The sequence below is a fragment of the Lynx canadensis genome, chromosome A2 (assembly GCF_007474595.2).
Source record: "Lynx canadensis isolate LIC74 chromosome A2, mLynCan4.pri.v2, whole genome shotgun sequence".
NCBI classification, from domain to species: domain Eukaryota; kingdom Metazoa; phylum Chordata; class Mammalia; order Carnivora; family Felidae; genus Lynx; species Lynx canadensis.
In genome coordinates, this window is record NC_044304.2 from 14,138,464 (window position 1) to 14,158,430 (window position 19,967).

The 19,967-nt window shown below is 50.2% G+C and overlaps 1 protein-coding gene across 1 annotated transcript; it reads right to left on the minus strand.

Annotated features, from left to right (window-relative positions):
* Nucleotides 1-1,649: 1,649 nt before the first annotated feature.
* TMEM161A (transmembrane protein 161A) lies at nucleotides 1,650-18,096 on the minus strand. Its single transcript, XM_030305128.1, has 12 exons — nucleotides 18,042-18,096; nucleotides 14,801-14,904; nucleotides 14,038-14,118; nucleotides 13,576-13,673; nucleotides 13,308-13,464; nucleotides 12,181-12,332; nucleotides 3,584-3,644; nucleotides 3,342-3,485; nucleotides 3,126-3,239; nucleotides 2,804-2,978; nucleotides 2,568-2,664; nucleotides 1,650-2,226 (listed from the first exon to the last, which is right to left on the minus strand). The coding sequence occupies exons 1-12, from the start codon at nucleotides 18,042-18,044 to the stop codon at nucleotides 1,973-1,975; spliced, it is 1,440 nt and encodes a 479-aa protein (XP_030160988.1). The 5' UTR covers nucleotides 18,045-18,096; the 3' UTR covers nucleotides 1,650-1,972.
* Nucleotides 18,097-19,967: the final 1,871 nt, after the last annotated feature.

The window sequence follows — 19,967 nt, forward strand, 5'->3', positions numbered from 1 at the left end:
AAGAGACAGCAAGGTCAGGAGGAGGCCTGAGGACTGGACAAGGTGGAGGTCCCAGGGACCCGGACAAGAGTGGTTCCAAGGTGCATCTTGGGTCCTGCTTCCAGTTTGTTTTGTGCCTTTTCTTTCCGCTGTTTTTCTCCTTTGCTCGTTTCTCTGGAGTCATTGAAAAGTTTGACTTGCCATTGGGTTTTCCTTTTTCTTTTTCTTTTAAATCCTCTTTTCTTCAGCCGGTTTAGAAATGACACATTGTGTTTCTTGTAACGTAGGGCTGCTGGGCCGGGGCATTGCGGACTTCCGGGGGGGGGCCGTCCTGGGCACCTCAGGTTGTTGAGCAGCGTCCTTGGCCTCCGCCCACCAGATGCAGTAGTGTCCCTGTCCCCTCTCAATCATGACAGCCAAAAATGTCTCCAGAAAAAAATGCCTCCAGACATTGACTAGTAACCCTTTGGGGCAGAATCATCCCTCCTGTGAGAAGGCCTGAGGTGTGGTGACTACCACTGACATGGCAGTTAACAAGGTAATACTTCCCCTCCTGAAAACACAGGGTCCTGACCACCCCCTTCTATCTTCCCTATTTTTCTCTGTGGCTCCCTTGTTTCTCTCAGTCTTTTTTTTTTTTTTTTTTTTTTTAATTGTGAAATGTGTCCCCAAGAGTCTGTAAGACCGCTGTGGTTTAACGCACGGCAGTGAGAGCCTGTGACCGTCATGGGTTCTTCCTGCCTTGGCTGTCCCATGTGCGCCTCGTGCCGGTCACGCTCTTGCTTTTCTTCAGGTGTTTTCAACTTCCTGTGTGTCCCTAAACCACGTGGTGTTGAGCTCTGAGAGCAGAGAGCACGCAGAGCCCTGGCTGAGCAAGGGAAGGGCCAGGTGGCCAGAGGCACCACCGCCGGGGGTCTGTGCCAGTGGGCTCAGGGCACCGGTTTCGGGGGCTCCCGGGGTGTCGGCCATAGTGCGGGACCAGCAGAACGAGGAGGCCACGCTCCATCATCTCGGAGTCCTGGGCCAGTAGGTGTGGCCTGTTCTGTCCTGGCTGGGACTTCATTCTGGAACTTCCCGGACACGTGCCTAGGGATGGGGTTCTCGTCCCGCAGCACCTGGAACCGTGGGGTCCTGGGGAGTTCCCATTGCCTGGCTCCATCAGCGTCTCCCTCTGCTCGGATGTCTCTTTCCAGAACTCTCTTTCTTTGGAAGATTCTTCTGGGTCAGTCCTCTGATTTCCTTTGTCCCCTCCCTTGTTTTCCATTATCTTTTATCTTTCTGTTCCTCCTGCAAGATCTCTACAACTTCATCCGCCACCTCCATTTCCCTCCCTTCTCTTCCTCTGTATCCACTCCCTGCTCCCTGCCGCTTCCGCCCTCTCCTCCCTCTTGCCCACCCCCAGCCCTGACTGCCTTTCTTCCTTCTCCAGCCCGTCTTCCTCTTCTCCCCTGACTTGTCGCCTCCAGACCCATTGGAACTGGAAGTTTTACAACACTTGCGTTTCTTCTCCCCACCTTTCCTCCTCTCTTCACTTCCTGCTCCCAGGCCTTTGCTCTGGGTCGCCCTTCGCTCAGCAAGGAGGCTCATCCCCCAGAAGCCCCCACAGGTACCCAGGTGGCCTGAGCCACACCAACACGCAGAGAGCCGCCTCCCATACCACTCCAATCCTCTTTGTAAAAGCAGTCTGCTCTTTTATTCAGAAGAATGAACCCCCACTTCTGCCTCAAATGGGGGAGGGGGGCGTGCCATCTGGGAACAACGGCCCTGGGATCCTCTGCCAGTGGGCCCAGGGCAACAGTTTTGAGGCAGAAACCTGGGATCCAAGGGGGCCACAGCTCAGGCACTGCGGTGAAGTGGACCCGCACAGCAGGCGCTGCGGGGACTCCCAGGCCCGCCTTGCACCTGAGGACACTGAGGCACACACGGAGGAGGCGGCCGGGAACCGCTAGCTCGGCCCGGACCTCGGGGCCCCAGGAGCGTCTTCTGCGGGCGGCTAGGAGCCCGCCAGGTACCGGTGGAAGTACAGGCCGAAGAGGCTGGAGAGCAGTTGGCAGGCGGCGGTCCACCAGATGAGGAAGGTGAGGACGCCGCGGAGGAAGAGGGGCGTGAGCAGGCTGCCCAGGGCCCCTGCGATCCGGGCCGCCGTCTGCTGGGCCTCATCCTCCTCGGGGCCCACCAGGCGATCGTGGGCTGAGGACGGGGGAGGGGACAGCATGGGAACCGGGCCCAGGCCCCAGGAGTAGCCGCCTGTGAAGGTGAAGGCACAGGCGGGGTTTGACCGCTGGGACCCCCACCCATCGCCACCATCCCAAACTCTGACTCCTGGCCCCTACCCCGACTTCGGGCCCCTCCTCCCCTCTCCGCGTCTCCAGGCCCTCGGGGCTCCACCCCCACCCTACCCCCACCCTACCCCCACGTACCACCAGGTCGGGTCTCCGGCTCCACCTCCTCCACCTAGCTCAGCTCTAACACCAGCGGCGGCCCTCCCCGCCCCGCCCCGCCCCGCCCGCCCCTGGCCCCGCCCCGGCCCCGCCCGCGCCAGGCTCCGCCCCCGCCCCGGCCCCGGCCCCGCCCAGGCCCCTTCTCACCCAGCGTCTTGAGCAGCAGCGTGCAGTTGAAAGTGAGGATGAGGGGCGTCAGGTACTGCAGGCTCACCACTGTCACGTAGCAGTAGACCCGCACCACCTAGTGGGCAGGTAGCAGTGGCTACGGGGCGGGGGGAGGTGGCAGGGGGCAGCCTTCTGGGCTTCGGGTGACCCTACGCCCCAGGGATCGGGATCCTGCCCTGAGCCCCGTGTTCCCTCCCAACCTCGGGAGGCCGTACCCGCCTCTGGATCTCACGGGCCTCTATGCGGCCGGCCTCCCGCCGCAGCTGCTCCACGCGGGCCTTGGCCAGGCACAGGTAGGCCTGCAGGTGGGGCCGGGTCACGGCCAGCCTTAGCAGGCACAACGCCACCAGCACCCAGAGGCGCAGTGAGTCGAAGGCTGAGTCCGACAGCCTGTGGGGAGGGGAATGAGGGGGTTGGGAGGCCGCCCCTGCCCCGGGATTTTCCCCCAGGACCCAAGGCTCTTCCCTGAGCCTCAGAGACTGGGGTACACAGAGGGGCCCCCAGCTGCCCTCCCTCCCAACCCCACCAGATTCGCACAGGGAGAAGGTCATCTCCCCAGCAGGTGCCTGGTGCAGGAAGTCCCGTGCAATGGGCTTGGTCCAGAGCCCCAGGATGATCAGAGGGGACAGGAAGCTCAGCTGCAGAAGGAACCTATGGGGCAAGGGCGCAGAGGAGTGAGTCCTGGGCACCCACCATCCCCCTAGCCCCTCCTTTAGATTCCCAACCGCCCTCCCATCTGGCACTCCGCATAACTGCAGCATGGGCCGGTCTTCCGACATGGTCAGCGCATCCAGGTGTGTCTGGGCCAGCCGCAGGCCTGGAAAGGTGAGGAAGGCCCCCAGCATGGATCCCACGAATGCCAGCCCCATGCGGATAGCCAGCTTGGCCAGAGGGAGCCTGAGGAGAAGAGGAGGGTCAGGAGGCTCTGAAGCCTGTCAGTACCCCACCTGCAGGTCACAGCCTGCCCTTGCCCCACCTCACTTCCCAGGACTCACGCCCAGTCCCAGCCCTGCATCTTCAGAAGTGGCTCCAAGTTCTGGGTCATACTGGCGAGGCCTAGGGAAGACAAGGAGAGGGCAGTGTCTAATAACCGCTGGAGCCTCAGAGTGTGCTTCTACTCCCCAGATATGCTTCTACTCCCCAGAGAGGAACGAACCAGTGGGAGCCAGGCCCGGTGCCAGGCAAAAGGACTATTTTGTGCTCTGGATATGGGCGATTTTTTTTTTCAACGAATAGGAAGCTGTACCAGGCAGACACCCTTGATTGGACTAGGGGAGATGGGGGTGGGGTAGACTACTGAGTCTGAGCTTCCTGGATTATACCAGGAATCCAGAGGGGCATGAAGGACTCCCATAGGAGAAAACCAAAGTTTTGGAAAGAATCCTCAATGCAGGCCCTTGGATTTTCCACAGAGTAAAAGCAAATAAAAATGAGCTCACAACCAAAATCATCAAACACACCAGGGAATAAATCACGATAAAGGAGAGTCAGCAGAAAGAAAAAAAGAAAAAAAGAAAGAAGGAAAGACAAGTTTATACCCTGCAGACTACAGAAATTTTGTAGGTGTTATCATGTGTAAAACGATTGAGGAAAATAAAAGTTGGAGTCACAGAAAGGTGACACGAGGCTACCTCAGATGACCAGGTATATTTGCAAAGGAACCAATTAAGCTCACCCAAAGGGAAAATACAATTATTGGAATGATAGGTTGTTAAATGGCATATTCAAATCAGCCAAAGGAGGAATGAATGAATTGGATCCGAAGATCACTCAGATTCCAACTCAGAAAGATAAAAAGGTAGGAAATATGAAGGGAGATTAAGAGCATAGAAATTGCAGCATCAGTCAAAAAGGAGGCCGAGAGAGAGAAATGAAGAGAGAATGGAGGAGGAGAGATCTTGGAAAAGAATGACTGAAAAGTCTGCAGAATGAATGACACACACAAAGTATATCAAACTGGATAAATACAATGAAATCCATACCTAGACACTGTAGTGAAACTGGAATACCAAAAACAAAGAGATCGCAAAGCAGCCAGGGATTTAAGACAGATCACCTATAGAGGAAAGACAATTAGATTGGCAGCCAATGTCGACAGCAATCACAGAAAAAGAACAAATAGAAAGTGAAAAGGCAAGATGGCAGAAACAATGTCAAATATGTCAGTAATCATAATAAATGTAAGCAGGTTAAACTTTAAAGTTAAATGACACAGACTGTCAGACTTGATTGAAAATACCCAGCTATATGTTTTAAAAAAATTTTTTTTAATGTTTATTTGTTTTTGAGAGACAGAGTGTGAGTGGGGGAGGGGCAGAGAGAGAGAGAGAGAGAGAGAAAGACACAGAATCTGAAGAGGCTCCAGGCTCTGAGCTGTCAGCACAAAGCCCGATGCGGGGGCTCTAACTCACAAGCCATGAGATCATGACCTGAGCCGAAGTCAGACGCTTAATGGACTGAGCCACCCGGGCGCCCCGCGGCTCTATGTTTTTTAAAGGAGACATACCTCGACATAAGGTTCCTGTAAGGTTGAAAGAAAAGGGATGTTAAAAAGTCATGACAAATACTACTCAAAAGAAAGGTGGTATTGTGTATTTGAGAGTTGCTAAGGGAGTAGATCATCACAAGAACAAAAAAAAGTTATAACTGTATGGTGATGAATGTTAACCAGATTAATCCTAGGGATCATTTTGTCATGTATACAAATATTAAATCTTGATGTTGTATACCTGAAACTAACAATGTTATATGTCAATTATATGTCAACTAAAGAAAAGAAAGCTGGAAAGGCTACATTTTTGCCACACAAACTACAGTAAGACAGAATGTATTATTAGAATCAGAATACATCCTAATAAAATGGTTGATTCACCAGGAATATGTAGCAATTCTAAACTTGTAAACACCTTGTCAGTTAGCCACAAAACATATAAAGAAAACACTGATAGGGGCGCCTGGGTGGCTCAGTCAGTTAAGCGGCCGACTTCGGCTCAGGTCATGATCTCGCGGTCTGTGAGTTCTAGCCCCGCATTGGGCTCTATGCTGGCAGCTCGGAGCCTGGAGCCTGCTTCAGATTCTGTGTCTCCCTCTCTCTCTGCCCCTCCCCCATTCACACTCTGTCTCTCTCTGCCTTTAAAAAATGAATAAATATTTAAAAAATTGTAAAAATGTAAAAAATGTAAAAAAAATGTAAAAAAAACACAAAAACACTGACAGAATAATCTGGAGAAATTGAGGGCTCCACCATCTCCAAGGGAGATTAACCCTTTAATGACTGACCAAAAGTTAGGAAGGAAGGAGATTTGAATTTATTGGGTAGAGTCAGGGAATAAATGTATTTCAAAAAGTCACTAAAACTGATCATATTCTAAGGCTATGATGCAAGTCTTAACAAATTTTAAAGGATTTACTTCAAGTAGACCATCTTCCGTAAGCATACTGCAATTAAGCTAGAAAAAAAATTTTTAACAACTTAAAGTTCCACATTCAAGGGGCACCTCCTAGCTCAGTCCATGGAGCTTGCAACTCTTGAGTTCCAGGTTGTGAATTCGAGCCCCATGCTGGATGGAGAGATTACTTAAAAAACATAAAATCTTAAAAAAATAAATAAAGTTCCACGTTCGAAGTTTCTTAAAAAGGTTAAAAAAGAAATCACAATGGAAACTTTAAAATACCCAGAACTGCCTGATGATGAAAATTACAAGTCAAAACTCATGGGGTGGACAAAAGTGGGACTTAGTAAAATATTGACAGCCGTATATGTGATAAATGCTAGAAATAGAAGAAGCTAAAAATTAATGACGTAAGTAGCCAACTAAGAAATTGGAAACAAGAGAAAAGCCTACCAGAGGAGTGCTATATAATACAAAAGCCAGAGGTCCTAGCCACACAAAAGGGAAAAGTTGGACAAGATGAAAGAAAACCACAAGAACCCACAATTCACTAAAAATACAATTGTATAGCAAGGTTGTCCCATGGAAAACACTCAGTTTGATCCCTATCTCATAACACAGTAGTGAACTACCAGGTGTTTAAGGGTTTATGTGAAAGGTAAAACTTGAAGTATATACGTATATAGTATTTGGGAGAGGGAGCGCACAAGTGCAAGTGGGAGAGAGGGGCACTGGGAGGGAGAGAGAGAGAGAGAGAGAGAGAGAGAGAATCTTAAGCAGGCTCCACACTTAGCTCAAAGCCCAACCCAAGGCTCGATCCCACGATGCTGGGATCACGACCTGAGCCGAAATCAAGAGAAGGATGCTCAACTGACCGAGCTACGCCCGCACCCCCAAAACCTGAAATATTGTGTTGGAAAATATAAAAGTCTTTCTGATTGTAGGGAAAGGAAGGAAATTTCTTCAAGACAAAAATCAGCTAAAATAATGAATTGCTTGCTGTCCATCAAAAGACACCAGAGGTGAAGGTTACAGCTGTATTCAATGGCTCAGCCCAAAAAAGTGTGGTGTGTGTGTGTGTGGAGAAAAGATAACGCAAACATGGCCAAAGGAAGCTAGGTCAAGGGCGTATGGAGTGTCATTAGAGGATTCTTTGAACCGTTCTGTAGGTTTGAAATTTTTCAAAATACGGCATTTGGGGACAATTTTTTTCAAGAGGAAAACACACCACAAAGAAAGTGAAAAGCTGCACCACAAATTAGAGGATACAGTTCTCCCCCGCCCACACCCACATTTTAACTTCTTTAAAATTGGGATACATAGGACCATTGATGGCATATAATACTTTAAGTAACAGTGTTTTTTATCTTCTTTCGGCAGTTCATGAAATAATGGTGTGTCAGATTTGATAGGAGGAAGTATGTGCAACACATGTAACGAAGGTTCAGTTTCCAGAATATATAAAGAAACTCTGAAAACCAACAAGAAAAAAAAATAAAGATATATAGCCCAAGAAAATCTTCATAACATTGGATTTGACAATGATGTCTTGGATATGATACCAAAGGTACACACAACAAAAAAAAAAGTAGATAATTTGGACTCATGAGAATTAAACATTTTTGTACATCAAAAGATACGACTGGGGTGCCTGGGTGCCTCAGTCAGTTAAGCGTCAACTCTTGATTTCGGCTCAGGTCATAATCTCAGAGTTCATGGGTTTGAGCCGTGGGTCGGGCTCCACACTGACGGTGTGGAGCCTGCTTGGGATTCTCTTTCTCCCTCTCTCTCTGCCTTTCCCATGCGCTCTCTCTCTCTCTCTCTCTCTCTCAAAATGGATAGATAAACTTAAACACACACACACACACACACACACAATCAATTGAGTGAAAAGGCAACCCACATCACTGGAGAAAATATTTGCAAATCATACATATGATAAGGGATTCATATCCCGAATATAGAATATAGAGAGAGAACTCTGAAAACTGATCACCAAAAAAATAGGTTCAAACAAAAGGCAAAGCGGGGGACAGGGTGGTGCCTGGCTGGCTCAGTTGGTAGAGAGTACAACTCTTGATCTCAAGCTTGTGAGTTCAAGTCTCATGTTGGATGTAGAGATAACTTAAAAATAAACTCTTTTGGGGTGCCTGGGTGGCTTAGTTGGTTAAGCATCCGACTCGATCTTGGCTCAGGTCATGATCTCACGGTTCGTGAGATTGAGCCCCACAACAGGATTCGCTCTCTCCCTCTCTGCCCCTCCACTGCTTGCACTCTTGCTCTCTCAAAATAAATAAAATAAACTTAAAAAAATTAACATAGAATTACCATATAATCCAGCAATCCCACCTCTGGTCTATACCCAAAAGAATAAAAACCAGGGTGGCACAAACACAGACACCTAGATCAATGGAACAGACTAGAGAACCCAGAAACGGACCCACAAATATATGGCCAACTAATCTTTGACAAAGCAGAAAAGAATAGCCAATGGAAAAAGACAGTCTCCTCAGCAAGTGGTGCTGGGAGAATTGGACAGCGACACGCAGAACAATGAACCTGGACCACTTTCTTACACCAGACACAAAAATAAACTCAAAATGGATGAAAGACCTCAATGGAAGACAGGAAGCCATCAAAATCCTCGAGGAGAAAGCAGGCAAAAACCTCTTTGATCTTGGCCGCAGCAACTTCTTACTCAACACATCTCCGGAGGCAAGGGAAACAAAAGCAAAAATGAACTACTGGGACCTTAACAAAAGAAAAAGCTTCTGCACAGCAAAAGAAACAATCAACAAAACTAAAAGGCAACTGACAGAATGGGAGAAGATATTTGCAAATAAAATATCAGATAAAAGGTTAGGATCCAAAATCTATAAAGAACTTATCAAACTCAACACCTAAAAAACAAATAATCCAGTGAAGAAATGGGCAAAAGACATGAATAGACACTTCTCCAAAGAAGACATCCAGATGGCCAACCGACACATGAAAAGATGCTCAACATCACTCATCATCAGGGAAATACAAATGAAAACCACAATGAGATACAACCTCACACCTGTCAGAATGGCTAACATTAACAACTCAGGCAACAACAGATGTTGGCAAGGATGTGGAGAAAGAGGCTCTCTCTTGCACTGCTGGTGGAAATGCAAACTGGTGTGACCACTCTGGAAAAGAGTATGGAGGATCCTCAAAAAATTAAAAATAGAACTACCCTACAACCCAGCAATTGCACTACTAGGCATTTATCCAAGGGATATGGGTATGCTGTTTCAAAGGGGCACATGCACCCCAGTGTTTATAGCAGCACTATCAACAACAGCCAAAGTATGGAAAGAGCCCAAATGTCCATCGATGGATGAATGGATAAAGAAGATGTGGTATATATATACAATGGAGTATTACTTGGCAACCAAAAAGAATGAAATCTTGCCATTTGCAACTATGTGGATGGAACCGGAGGGTATTATGCTAGGCGAAATCAGTCAATCAGAGAAAGACAAATATCGTATGACTTCACTCATATGAGGACTTTAAGACACAGAACAGATGAACACAAGGGAAGGGAAGAAAAAATAATATAAAAACAGGGAGGGGGACAGAACAGAAGAGACTCTTAAATAGGGAGAACAAACAGAGGGTTACGGGAGGGGTTGTGGGAGGGGGGATGGGCTAAATGGGGAAGGGGCATTAAGGAATCTACTCATGAAATCGTTGTTGCACTATATGCTAACTAACTTGGATGTAAATTTAGAAAAAATAAAAATAATTTTTTAAAAAAGAAGAAAACCCAGGGTTTTGAAGAGATGCTTGTACACCCATGTTCAGAGCAACACTGTTCACAATAGCTAAAACATAAGGCAACATAAATGTCCATCGATACATGAATGGATGAGCAAAATGGGGTATATTCATGCGATGGAATATTATTGAGCCTTAAAAAGGAAGGAGATTTGGACATTGGTTACAACATGGATGAACTTTAAGGACATTACACTGAGTGAAATAAGCCAGCCACTAAAAGACAGATGCTGCACGATTCCCCTCATATAAAGCACCAAGAGTGGTCAGATTCATAGAGACAGAAAGTAGGATGGAAGGAGCCCAGGGCTGGGGCTGGGGGATGGAGAGTCAGTGTTTAATGGGGACAGAGTTTCAGATTCGCAAGGCGAAAAGGCAGGAAATGGATGGTGATGATGTTCGCACAATAATGTGAATGTACTTAATGCCACTGAAGTGTATGCTTAAAAATGGTTAAAAGGGTAACTTTTAGGGGCGCCTGGGTGGCTCAGTCAGTTGGGCGTCTGACTTCGGCTCAGGTCATGATCTCGCAGAGTGTGAGTTCAAACCCTGCGTTGGGCTCTGTGCTGACAGCCTAGAGCCTGGAGCCTGCTTCAGATTCTGTGTCTCCATCTCTCTCTGCCCCTCCCCGGCTCTCTCTCTCTGCCCCCCAAAATAAAATTTTTAAAAATACTAAAAAAAATTTTTTTTTAAAGATTATTCCCCATAGCGACTGTGAAAAGCTAAAATCTGGAAACCACCTAAATGTCCATCAACAAGAGAAAGAAAAAGTAAAGTGGTCTCATGAGAGAACATCATTCATCCATGAGAAGAGATGAACTAAAGCCACCCAGACCAACGTGGCCTAGTTTTGTAAACAATACCACCGAAGACAGAAAAGTACCAGCGGGCAGACTGCACACTCAAAACTGTATGATGAATTCTTCAGGGACAGAAGCATGAGTGATGAAACTTTGTTTGTTTTTTAAGGCAAAGGAATGATAAACACAAAGTTTGAGAGACTGGTTGGGGCTGTGAGTAGGGGAGGAAGGTTGGTGGGACTGGGAAGCAGCACCAGAATCACGCAGGAACATTGGGAATGTTCTAGTATTCATTTGAGAGGTGAGCTCATTACATTGTTATTTTGCTTTGTAATTTACATATACATATTCATCGATGTGTGCGTGTTTATATATATAAAACAGTATATAATTTTATAAATCAAAAAGCAGGGAGAATTGGTGGAGATGAAGCTCAAGGAGCAGGCAGAGAGGTGTGCGGACCATGGTGAGTATTTTGATCTTTATCCAAAGACACTAGAGTCTGGTATTAGGCAGAGAGGTGATGTGATCCAAATTCTATTTTTAAAAGATCATCCAAAGAGTAAGTCAAAAGAAAAATGAGCAACTAAGAAAAAATATTTGCAACTACTCTCACACACAAAGGCTACTGTCTTTAATATACAAAGAGCTCCTACAAATCAATAAGAGAGCCAACAACCCAGTAGAAAACTGGGCAAAAGAACAGAACTTTTCTGGAAGGAAGATAGAAATGACTCTTCAACATATGAAAAGGTACTCAACCTCGCTTATATTCTCATCCATCAGGTTACCCAAGACAAAAAAAGTCTGAGGAAACACACTGGAGAGAATTTAAGGAAACAGGAACTTCATTCATCTTTTCCTAAATGGTAAGTTGCAACATTATCGAAATTACAAATGCACTTTCTTGCACAGGGCCACATGCGTAAGGCTATTCCCATATAACACTGTTTTATAACGCAATGTTGTATAACATTGTTTAATAGTGAGAGACTTAGATGTCTGTAAGTAGCAGACTGGTTAAATAATCATGGGACATCCATTAAATGAAATACTATGTGGGTACTACCAAAAAAACCGCACCGTATGTAGCATCAAGGGACAAACTCCAAATTGATGTTTTTAAGGGGAAAAGGCGGCGTAGGAGCCATAAACTCTACCAATTCATGGGAGCAAAGGAAAGTGGCCCCCCAGGTTTCCTCTCGGAAGGAGAGGCAGTGTGGGTGATTTTTCCTCGATACGTATCCTCTTGGACTTTATGAATTTCGTGCCATTTACCCATTTCCTTCACCAGATTAAATTCGACTAGGTAGATATTAAATCACAATGGCTGCCAGGGAGAGGACAGATGAGGGGAACAGAAGTGCCCTGTGGAGAAAGACAGCTGCAGGCACCCATCAGAGACAGTGAGACAGGATATCCTCTTGCCCCCAAAGCCCCGGGGGGTGCCCAGGGTAGCCAGCATCCATAGAGACACTCAGGCCCAAGAAGTCCCCTCCTTCACCTGTTCCGTGCTGCTTAAACCCCACCCTCACCAACTTCCGGGAGGGAGTGATGGGCGTGGGGACCCCATGCCCCAAAGACTGCACATACCTGGCTCCAGGCCCAGCTCGAGAGTCTCCTCCCGCACCACCTGCACCAGCATGGCCAGGAGCAGGAAGAGGAAGGCAAAGGTGAGGCACACAGAGCGTTCACCCCCCTCCTCTGCGCTGAAATACAACCGGGTCACTGTCAGGAACATCTTGCTGGGGGCAGGGCTAAGGAAGCCGTGAGCAGCTCTAGTGCCCCCTCCCCCACTCCCAGCCGGTGATCCCCCAGCTCTAGAACCCGAACACCACAGCTGGGGTTTGGAGTCTCGGGGGGCAGAGCAGTGACCGAGGAGGAGAGTAAGTAAGCTGCTGGACAAGCCCAGGACACAAGGTCCGGTGCTGCTCATGCCTGTGTCAGCTGGGTTGGGGTGTATGGGTGGAAGGCAGGCCTGGGCCTCCAGCTCGGCCTCATCACACTACCTGTGGCCATTTCTGACTAAAATGGCCAGCAAGTCTGTCTCTTTAGGAGGTCTGGCCTCCTGGCTGCATTCACAGCAGGTGAATTTTCCCTTTCCTCTGAGAAGCCATCAGAGATCCAAGGGCTGTATCTCCAATCTGCTCTGAAAGAGACCCATGGGGCTTTCCAGAACCCGTGTGGGCTTCAAGATGGACTTCTCTTCTTCCCATGCCCATTCCACAAGGGCATTTTGTCAGACTTGGGTCCTCAGTGTCACAGGTTTGCCTCTGTTCTCTGGGCACTTTCATTAAAAAACAAAACAAAACAACATAGCAGAGGAGCATCTCTTTTCCTGCCCCTGCGTCTGCTCTGGTGAGTTGCTTTGGCCAAGACAAGGGACAGGGATGGGGGTGGGGGCTCAGAAGGCCTGCGGCACCCCTTCTCCCTCGCTGGTGTTTCTGCTACCCCCAGGAAGCTTGGCTTAGCCTGCCGGAAGGTGGGACCCCTTTGGCACAGAGATGAGGCGGCCCAGCTGAGCCCAGCCCAGGAGGAGAGCAAAAAAAATAGTGACTGCTTTATATGACCCAGTCCTGGGAAGTTTTGTGGCAGGGCGGCCCATGACAGACCAATTGGGGGCAGGGGAAAACGGGGGGGGGGGGGGGAAGGAAAGCTCAAGTCCAGCTCCCACCTGCCTCCCTCCTCCCTGAGCGACTGGGGCGCCTGAGGAAGGATACATGGAGAAGGCGACGGTGAGCAAGCACCAGAACACGGCGATGTTGGTCTCCTTGGCCGGGCCCAGCGCATAGTAGTAGGCCTCTGTGAAGACATACACGCCACCCGAGTACACCGCGAAGTCCACGAACCACTGGTACTCCAGGAAGAAGCGTAGGACTGCGGGGAGCGCGCAGCTCAGCCCTCCGCCCAGCGCGGGACAGTCCCCTCACCAATCCCGCCAGGGTGTGGACTCAGGTTGGGGAGTTGGGGACTCAGCTGGACTGTTACCAAGGGCATCAACCGCTGTGAGGGGGCAGGTCTCCAGCTGGAAAGGGGCGTCTCGGGGCACAGACAAGGGCTTCTCTTCACTATAGCCATTGGCCCACCTGGGTGGGGGGAGCCATAAAGGGGGAGAATCAAAGCAGGATCCTCTGCTCTCTCTTCCCCAGTCAGCCATGGCGGCCCACCCCACACCATCCCGGGAGGCTGCCCGGTGCCAGGCTCAGAGCACAGGAGGAGCTGGCTTGGGAGTCACCTTCCCCCCAGGCCTCCGTCTCTACACACCAGGGCGAGGACACCACCCGCCCCCTGCTCACAGGGCTGGTCCAGAGCAAACTTCCAATAAGCATTAGACAACCAAATGGATGACAGTGATAGCTTCTCAGCCTGGGGTGTCCCCTACTCTCCTCGATGCCCAGAGCTGCACCTGGAAGGAGAGCCGCTCACCTAAGGCTGGGGGGGCTCACTCACCGCTCCTTCCTGCCTCTGGGCTTAGGCTTTCCCTCCAGGGCCCGAAGCTCTTCCTCAGAAGGGTGCTTGTATCGGAAGAGACTGAGAGCAAAGACCGGAAGTCAGGAAAACTCGGGCACGGAGGGATCAAGGCAGTGAATCCTCAAACCCGGGACTGGAGTCAGGAGGAGAGCTGGACCCAAAATACATGGGGACAGGATGGGCAGGGGCCATGCAAGGTCAGGAGAAGGCCCGGGCGTGGGCTGGGAGGTTTGCTGGGGGGGAGGGAGTGTAGTGAGAAGCTCTGGGGAAACGGCAGGGTGGCGGGGTTGGGGGTCCTGGACACCCCTGAAATCTGCTGACTATCTCTTCTGGCAGAGAAGGCATGTGCGTTGTCGGGGAGAAAAAGTTCACAGTTTCCACCCGATCTCAGAGTGTCCGAGATCCAAACAGGGACAAAAAGCATTGCAGGAAACAGATCTCCAGCGAGAGCAGTGTGGAAGAAGGGGTTGGACTGTGGCAAGGCAGGAGTGGGGGGAAGCAGCTACTCTTCCACGTGTGGAGATGTGGTCTCATGGGTGTGGACATCCGTCAAAACGGACCCAACTGTGTGCTTCAGACATTTGCAGCTTATTGTACGTCAAGCACAACTCAAGAATGTTGTTTTAAAAAAACCAGAAACACTGCAGGACGTGAGGCGGGTGGAGGTGGGTGGGTGGGGCACAGGGGGCGGGGCCCGGTGGGGCTCCTCCCACCACCTGGGCGGGGCGGGGCTGTGGCTCACCTGCCATTGCAGAGCAGCCAGCGTGCGAAGGAGCAGTGCGGTGCCAGCCTATGCATGAGGGTGGCGGTGAGCAGGGTCACCACCAGCTGCACTCCCAGGACCGCCTGGGGGGAGGGGACATGAAGGGCAGTGCCTGCCAGAAGGTCACAAGCTCACTCCCTCAGAACTCAGGCTATTTATAGAGACTGGGGCCAGGTTGGGGAGGGTGCGCCCCCCAGACTCCAGCTGCACATTGGAGGGCCCGCAGTGGGCTCAGACTCAACCCTGGGAGCTCCTGCTGTGTGTGGATCCCCCCACTCCCTAACACCACCACCTAGCTGGCCTGCAAGGCGGTGGAGAGCACACGCTTGAGTAGAGACTGGGATTCCCTTCTGGCCTCTGCTGTGGGTTTTTCAGATATTCGTCTCCCTGAGGCCTCGGTTTCCGCATCTGGAAATGGGATGCTGCCTATTTTGTTTCATGTGCTGTGAAGACCACCTTCCGGACCTACAGCGAGCCCGGCACAGCCAGGAAAGAGGTTCGTCTCCCACACATCCTAGTTCACCTTGGCAGTTCTGTCCCCGTCTTTCCCACCTTAAATTATCCTGGTGATTCCATCGCCCTCTCCTTCTCCCTCCCTTTGTAATCAACCTCTTTGGAAAGCCTATTTCCTGGCCACTACCAGTTTCAGGACAAAGACTGTACATTTGAGTGGGATGACTTTTTCAATTAGGAATTTCTCATCAAGGTCTACATAACAAACCTTCTAACAATTCATAACACGTTTTCAGCTATTAATTTGTAAAACGTTTTAGAAGAAACGCTTTTGGTAATCAGTCTGATGCTGGGTTTTCCTGCTTGAATGCAGTAAATACCAATTTGGTATCAGTAATTATGTAATTATATAAAATTATGTGCTCAGGAGAGCTGTCGACTAGTGTTATCCTATGATAATTAACAACAAAAGTGAACTAAAGATTACTTTAATATTAAAATTAATATTTTAGATTTTATAATATTAAATTTTAATTTTAACATTAAAGTAATTAATATTAAAATTAATTATGAAAATTACCCATTAACCAGGCAAAAACATGCTAACTTTAATAGGAAAAGCTCTAGTGTGATGGGTAACGGGACAGCACAGGAATTCAGAATGACTGCTGAGAAATCCATCATTAAAATAACTAACAGGGTATTTTCTCTATGCCTATAACTTGTTTTTTTATTCTATTTTATTTTTTAATTTGAGAGAAAGAGAGAGGGCAAGCAGGGGAGAAGGGCAGAGGGAGAGTGAGAATTTCAAGCAGGCTCCACGCTTAGTGGAGCCCAATTGGGGGAGGGCGGGGATCGATCCCATAACCCTGGGATTATGACCTGAGCTGAAATCAAGAGTAGGTTGCTAAACTGACTTAGCCACCCAGGCACCCCTCTAGGCCTGTAACTTGTAAACTGAAACCAGAAACATTTGCTCAGTAATAAGGTCAGGTCTCTAAATCACACTAATCTCCTATTCTCACTGCTCACCCTCCCTAACTAACCCCCAAGTGCCGACTGGCTAGCGGTCACAAAAGACCCTGTGCACGGTCAGGGTCAGGAGGCTCCCTTCCAAGCCCAGTGAGGAGGGCCCGCCCCTCCTCCTAGGATCCTCTTCCGCCCCTCCCTGCGCCCAGAACCTCCCATCCACGCCTCCTCAGACATCAGATCCTGGGGCTCCCCTGCCGACTTTTCTCTTCCCTCTGCGGCCTCTACTTTGGTACTCAATCCCCTGTTAGGCTTTTAACCACGTACCGCTCAGCACGACCCAGCAGAGCAGCACCTCTAGCCTGGACCTCTCTGTGGAGCTCGCAGATCATCTCGGGAGGCCCCAGTACCCGCGCATCACTGCCGCGGACACAGCACTCTGCTCTTCCAGGGGACCCAGGACATCAGTGAACATCCAACTCCTTTTCGCAGCCCGCAAGGCCTGGCGGGCCCAGCTCAAGACACCCTGCCTCACTGCCTGTAACTGCCCGGTTCTCTCAGCAGCCCTCCCAGCGTCCAACCACTGAGGTCTCAGAGGCCCTCCCAGACCTCCGGGCTTTCCACTGCAGACCCCATCACCCTCTGATACCTCCCAGGGAGGGGACTCATTGTTCTAACTTCGGTTCCAGCACCTAGGACAGGCCGAGCGGAAGGAAGGAGGAGAGAGTAAGAGGGAGGGAAGAAGGAGAAAGGGAAGGGAAAGAGAGGCAGGCATCCCTCCACCTGAGGCTCCCGAGGTCGATCCAGGGATGTTTCTCAAGGCCCGCCCCCCAGCAGCCTCCGGTCTTGGGGTTTTGGCTCTGCTGATCTCCAAAGATATCTGGAGCCTCCCATCAGCCTATGTCCCTCTCCTGCCCAAAGCCTTTCCCTGGATCTACAATCCGAGAATACAAGAATCCTACTACCTGCTAACACCAATGAGACTTTCCTCCATCCTGTTCCTGAGAACCCCTCCGCTCACCTCCCACAGCTTCCTGCACCTGGGCCTGGAACCACGTCCACTTTTCACGTTCAGGCGCACCTCCAACCCCCCCTGGTTGGGGATTCTCCCAGGCAGGGTCGGGTCATGTTCCAGGGCCCCTCCTTCTGCCGGTCTGAACACCTAGGTGTTGGGAGTTTCCGCTCTCGCCCCGCATCAGCCTAACCCACAAGTGGCCAGGCTAAATTTTAAGGATAAAGTCAATAGGTTGGACCCAGAGCCACGTGAGACCTGAAGGTTCCAACTGTGCTGTCTCCAACTCTGAGACCCTGCCTCGCCCTGCGGCCACCCAGATACCTTCGACTTGGCTCCTCCTCCCAGGGCTCTCCCTGGCCCTTCCACACACCCCAACACACGCAGCGGCCCCCATGTTTCTGCAGGACCCACGTCGCCAGCGTGGGCTCCAGGAGGACCCCAGACCTCCCTAGCGAGGATCCGTACGTTCTCGGCTCCCCAGTCCCCTTCGCAGGCCTGCGACCCTCCACATGATTCCAGGCCCCTGGAGGGTCCCCGGAGATCTTCCAGAATTCCCGAACGCTGAGGGGCCTCCAGTCCCATAGGCAGAACCCTCAACCCCCACATAGGTCTGGCAGCGAGACTCTGAACCCAGAGAGGGACACAAGGCCCTCAGCGCAACCCAGAGTCCCTCAGAGCTCCCAGTCCCCACAAAGAGATCCCCGTCCTCTCGGTGTCTCCCTGGACCCCGTCAGAGGGTCTCCCACCCCTCAGGGCGCCCCATGCAGCGAGCAGCCGGCTCACCATGTCGCCCGCGGGAGCGCGGTCCGCTGACCTGCGGCTCTGAGCACCTCGAGGGAATCCAACCAATCAGGATCCGACTCCGTTCTGACAAACAGCCCGAAAGACCAATCGTCAGGCTTGGAGCTGGAGCAAACCAAGAGGGAAAGGGGGTCGCTCGCGTTGCATGCCGGAAGTTGTAGTTTGAGGACGCTCGGTAAGCTCAGATTCGGTCGAGTCAGGACTGTCTCTGGGACCTTGTGTGGTGGCTGTCCTCTCTGAGATTCAGTCTTCTAGCGTCTGGACCTATCTCTCAGGTCGGAGGCAAATACATTAATTTATCCACGCACTGCCTCCCGCTGGAGAGTTCTGAGTGTGGAACTCCCCTGATCTAGAAAAATCGATGGCTCCCAATGACTAGATTCCCAAGTGTCCAGACTGAATTCGTACACTTCTACCTGACTTCAATCGGCTGCCAACACTATTGTACACACTATGGTACAGCTTGCCACTGGCCATGCTGCCATTTCATACCTCCAGGTCCCTGTAAATTTTATCACTCATCTCGGAATATCTCCTTTCTCAATCTTTTTCATTTGGCAAAGCCTTATTCATTTCTATTAGCCAGGACTCTGATTGTGACACACACACACACACACACACACACACACACACACTCCAACTCAAATGAGCTCCAGCAAATAATAATAATAATAATAATAATAATTAAAAAGGAAAATTTTTTATAACAACAACAAAAACTCTAAAAGCATAGTCAGCTTCAGACATGGCTGGATCAAGGATCAAAAAAAAATGTCAGTTTCAAGAATCTGGTATTTTAGGGGCGCCCGGATGGCTCAGTGGGTTGAGTGTTGGACTCGTAATTTCTGCTCAGGTCATGACCCTAGGGTCATGAGATCGAGCCCATCATCAGGTCCAGTGTTGATTGTGGAGCCTGCTTGAGAGTCTCTCTCTCTCTCTCTCTCTCTCTCTCTCTCTCTCTCTCTCTCTCTCTCTCTCTCTCTCTCTCTCGAAAAGAATCTGATGCTTTGTGTTTCAAGGCTTGGAGGAAAAGGCTGATAGCCTGGGAACCTAAGTTTTGCATCTGTGTTTTTATGGATACGTGTGTCTGCCTGACATACATGGCGGTGTGATTAGATGTCTGAGGGTTTTTATGAGGCCTGTGAGTGGGACCTGTATAGTTGATTACCTTGTCCCTGGATGTTTTTGTCTTTGTTTATGAGCATGTATGGATGTCTGTTTGGAGGGGATTCACTGTGGCTTCAGTCCTCTGGACACAGAGGGGCCTCTTGAGAAAGGATGGGTGACAGTGGTGGTGAGGGTCACAGGACTTCCCTGGACCGACATGGGGGCCATGAGCTGATTTATGAATCCACGAAGGATGCAGGAAAGCTGGGATTTAGGGAGGGTGTGAGGAAAGGGGGAGAGGGGGGAGGGGTATTTCATGCAGGTGCACTGCACGCCAGGCTGGGGAGGTGGGCTGGTTTACTCATGTGCCCCCTCTAGTAGGCTGAGGTGGCAGGACAATTGTCTCCATTTTATTGATGAAGATACCGAGGCTCTGGGAGGCCCAAACCTCTACGTCACATCTTGTCCTCTCCCCCTGGATCCAGGGTTTATGAGTTTGGGTGTCACAGCGCCCCCTAGGCGGTGAACTACAGGAAACTCCCACACATCCTGGACCTCAGGGGGTCCTCATCTTCCATCCACCATCCTCCACCTCACCCCCAACAGTCTATTTTTCCCTGAGCAGCTTGAGAGTGCCTCTTAACACTAGAGCCAGATAACGTCCCTCCTCTGTCCTAAAACAGGCACTACTGGGGCGCCTCGGTGGCTCAGTCGGTTGAGCGTCCAACTTCGGCTCAGGTCACGGTCTCACGGCTTGTGGGGCTGAACCCCACATCGGACCCTGTGCTGACAGCTCGGAGC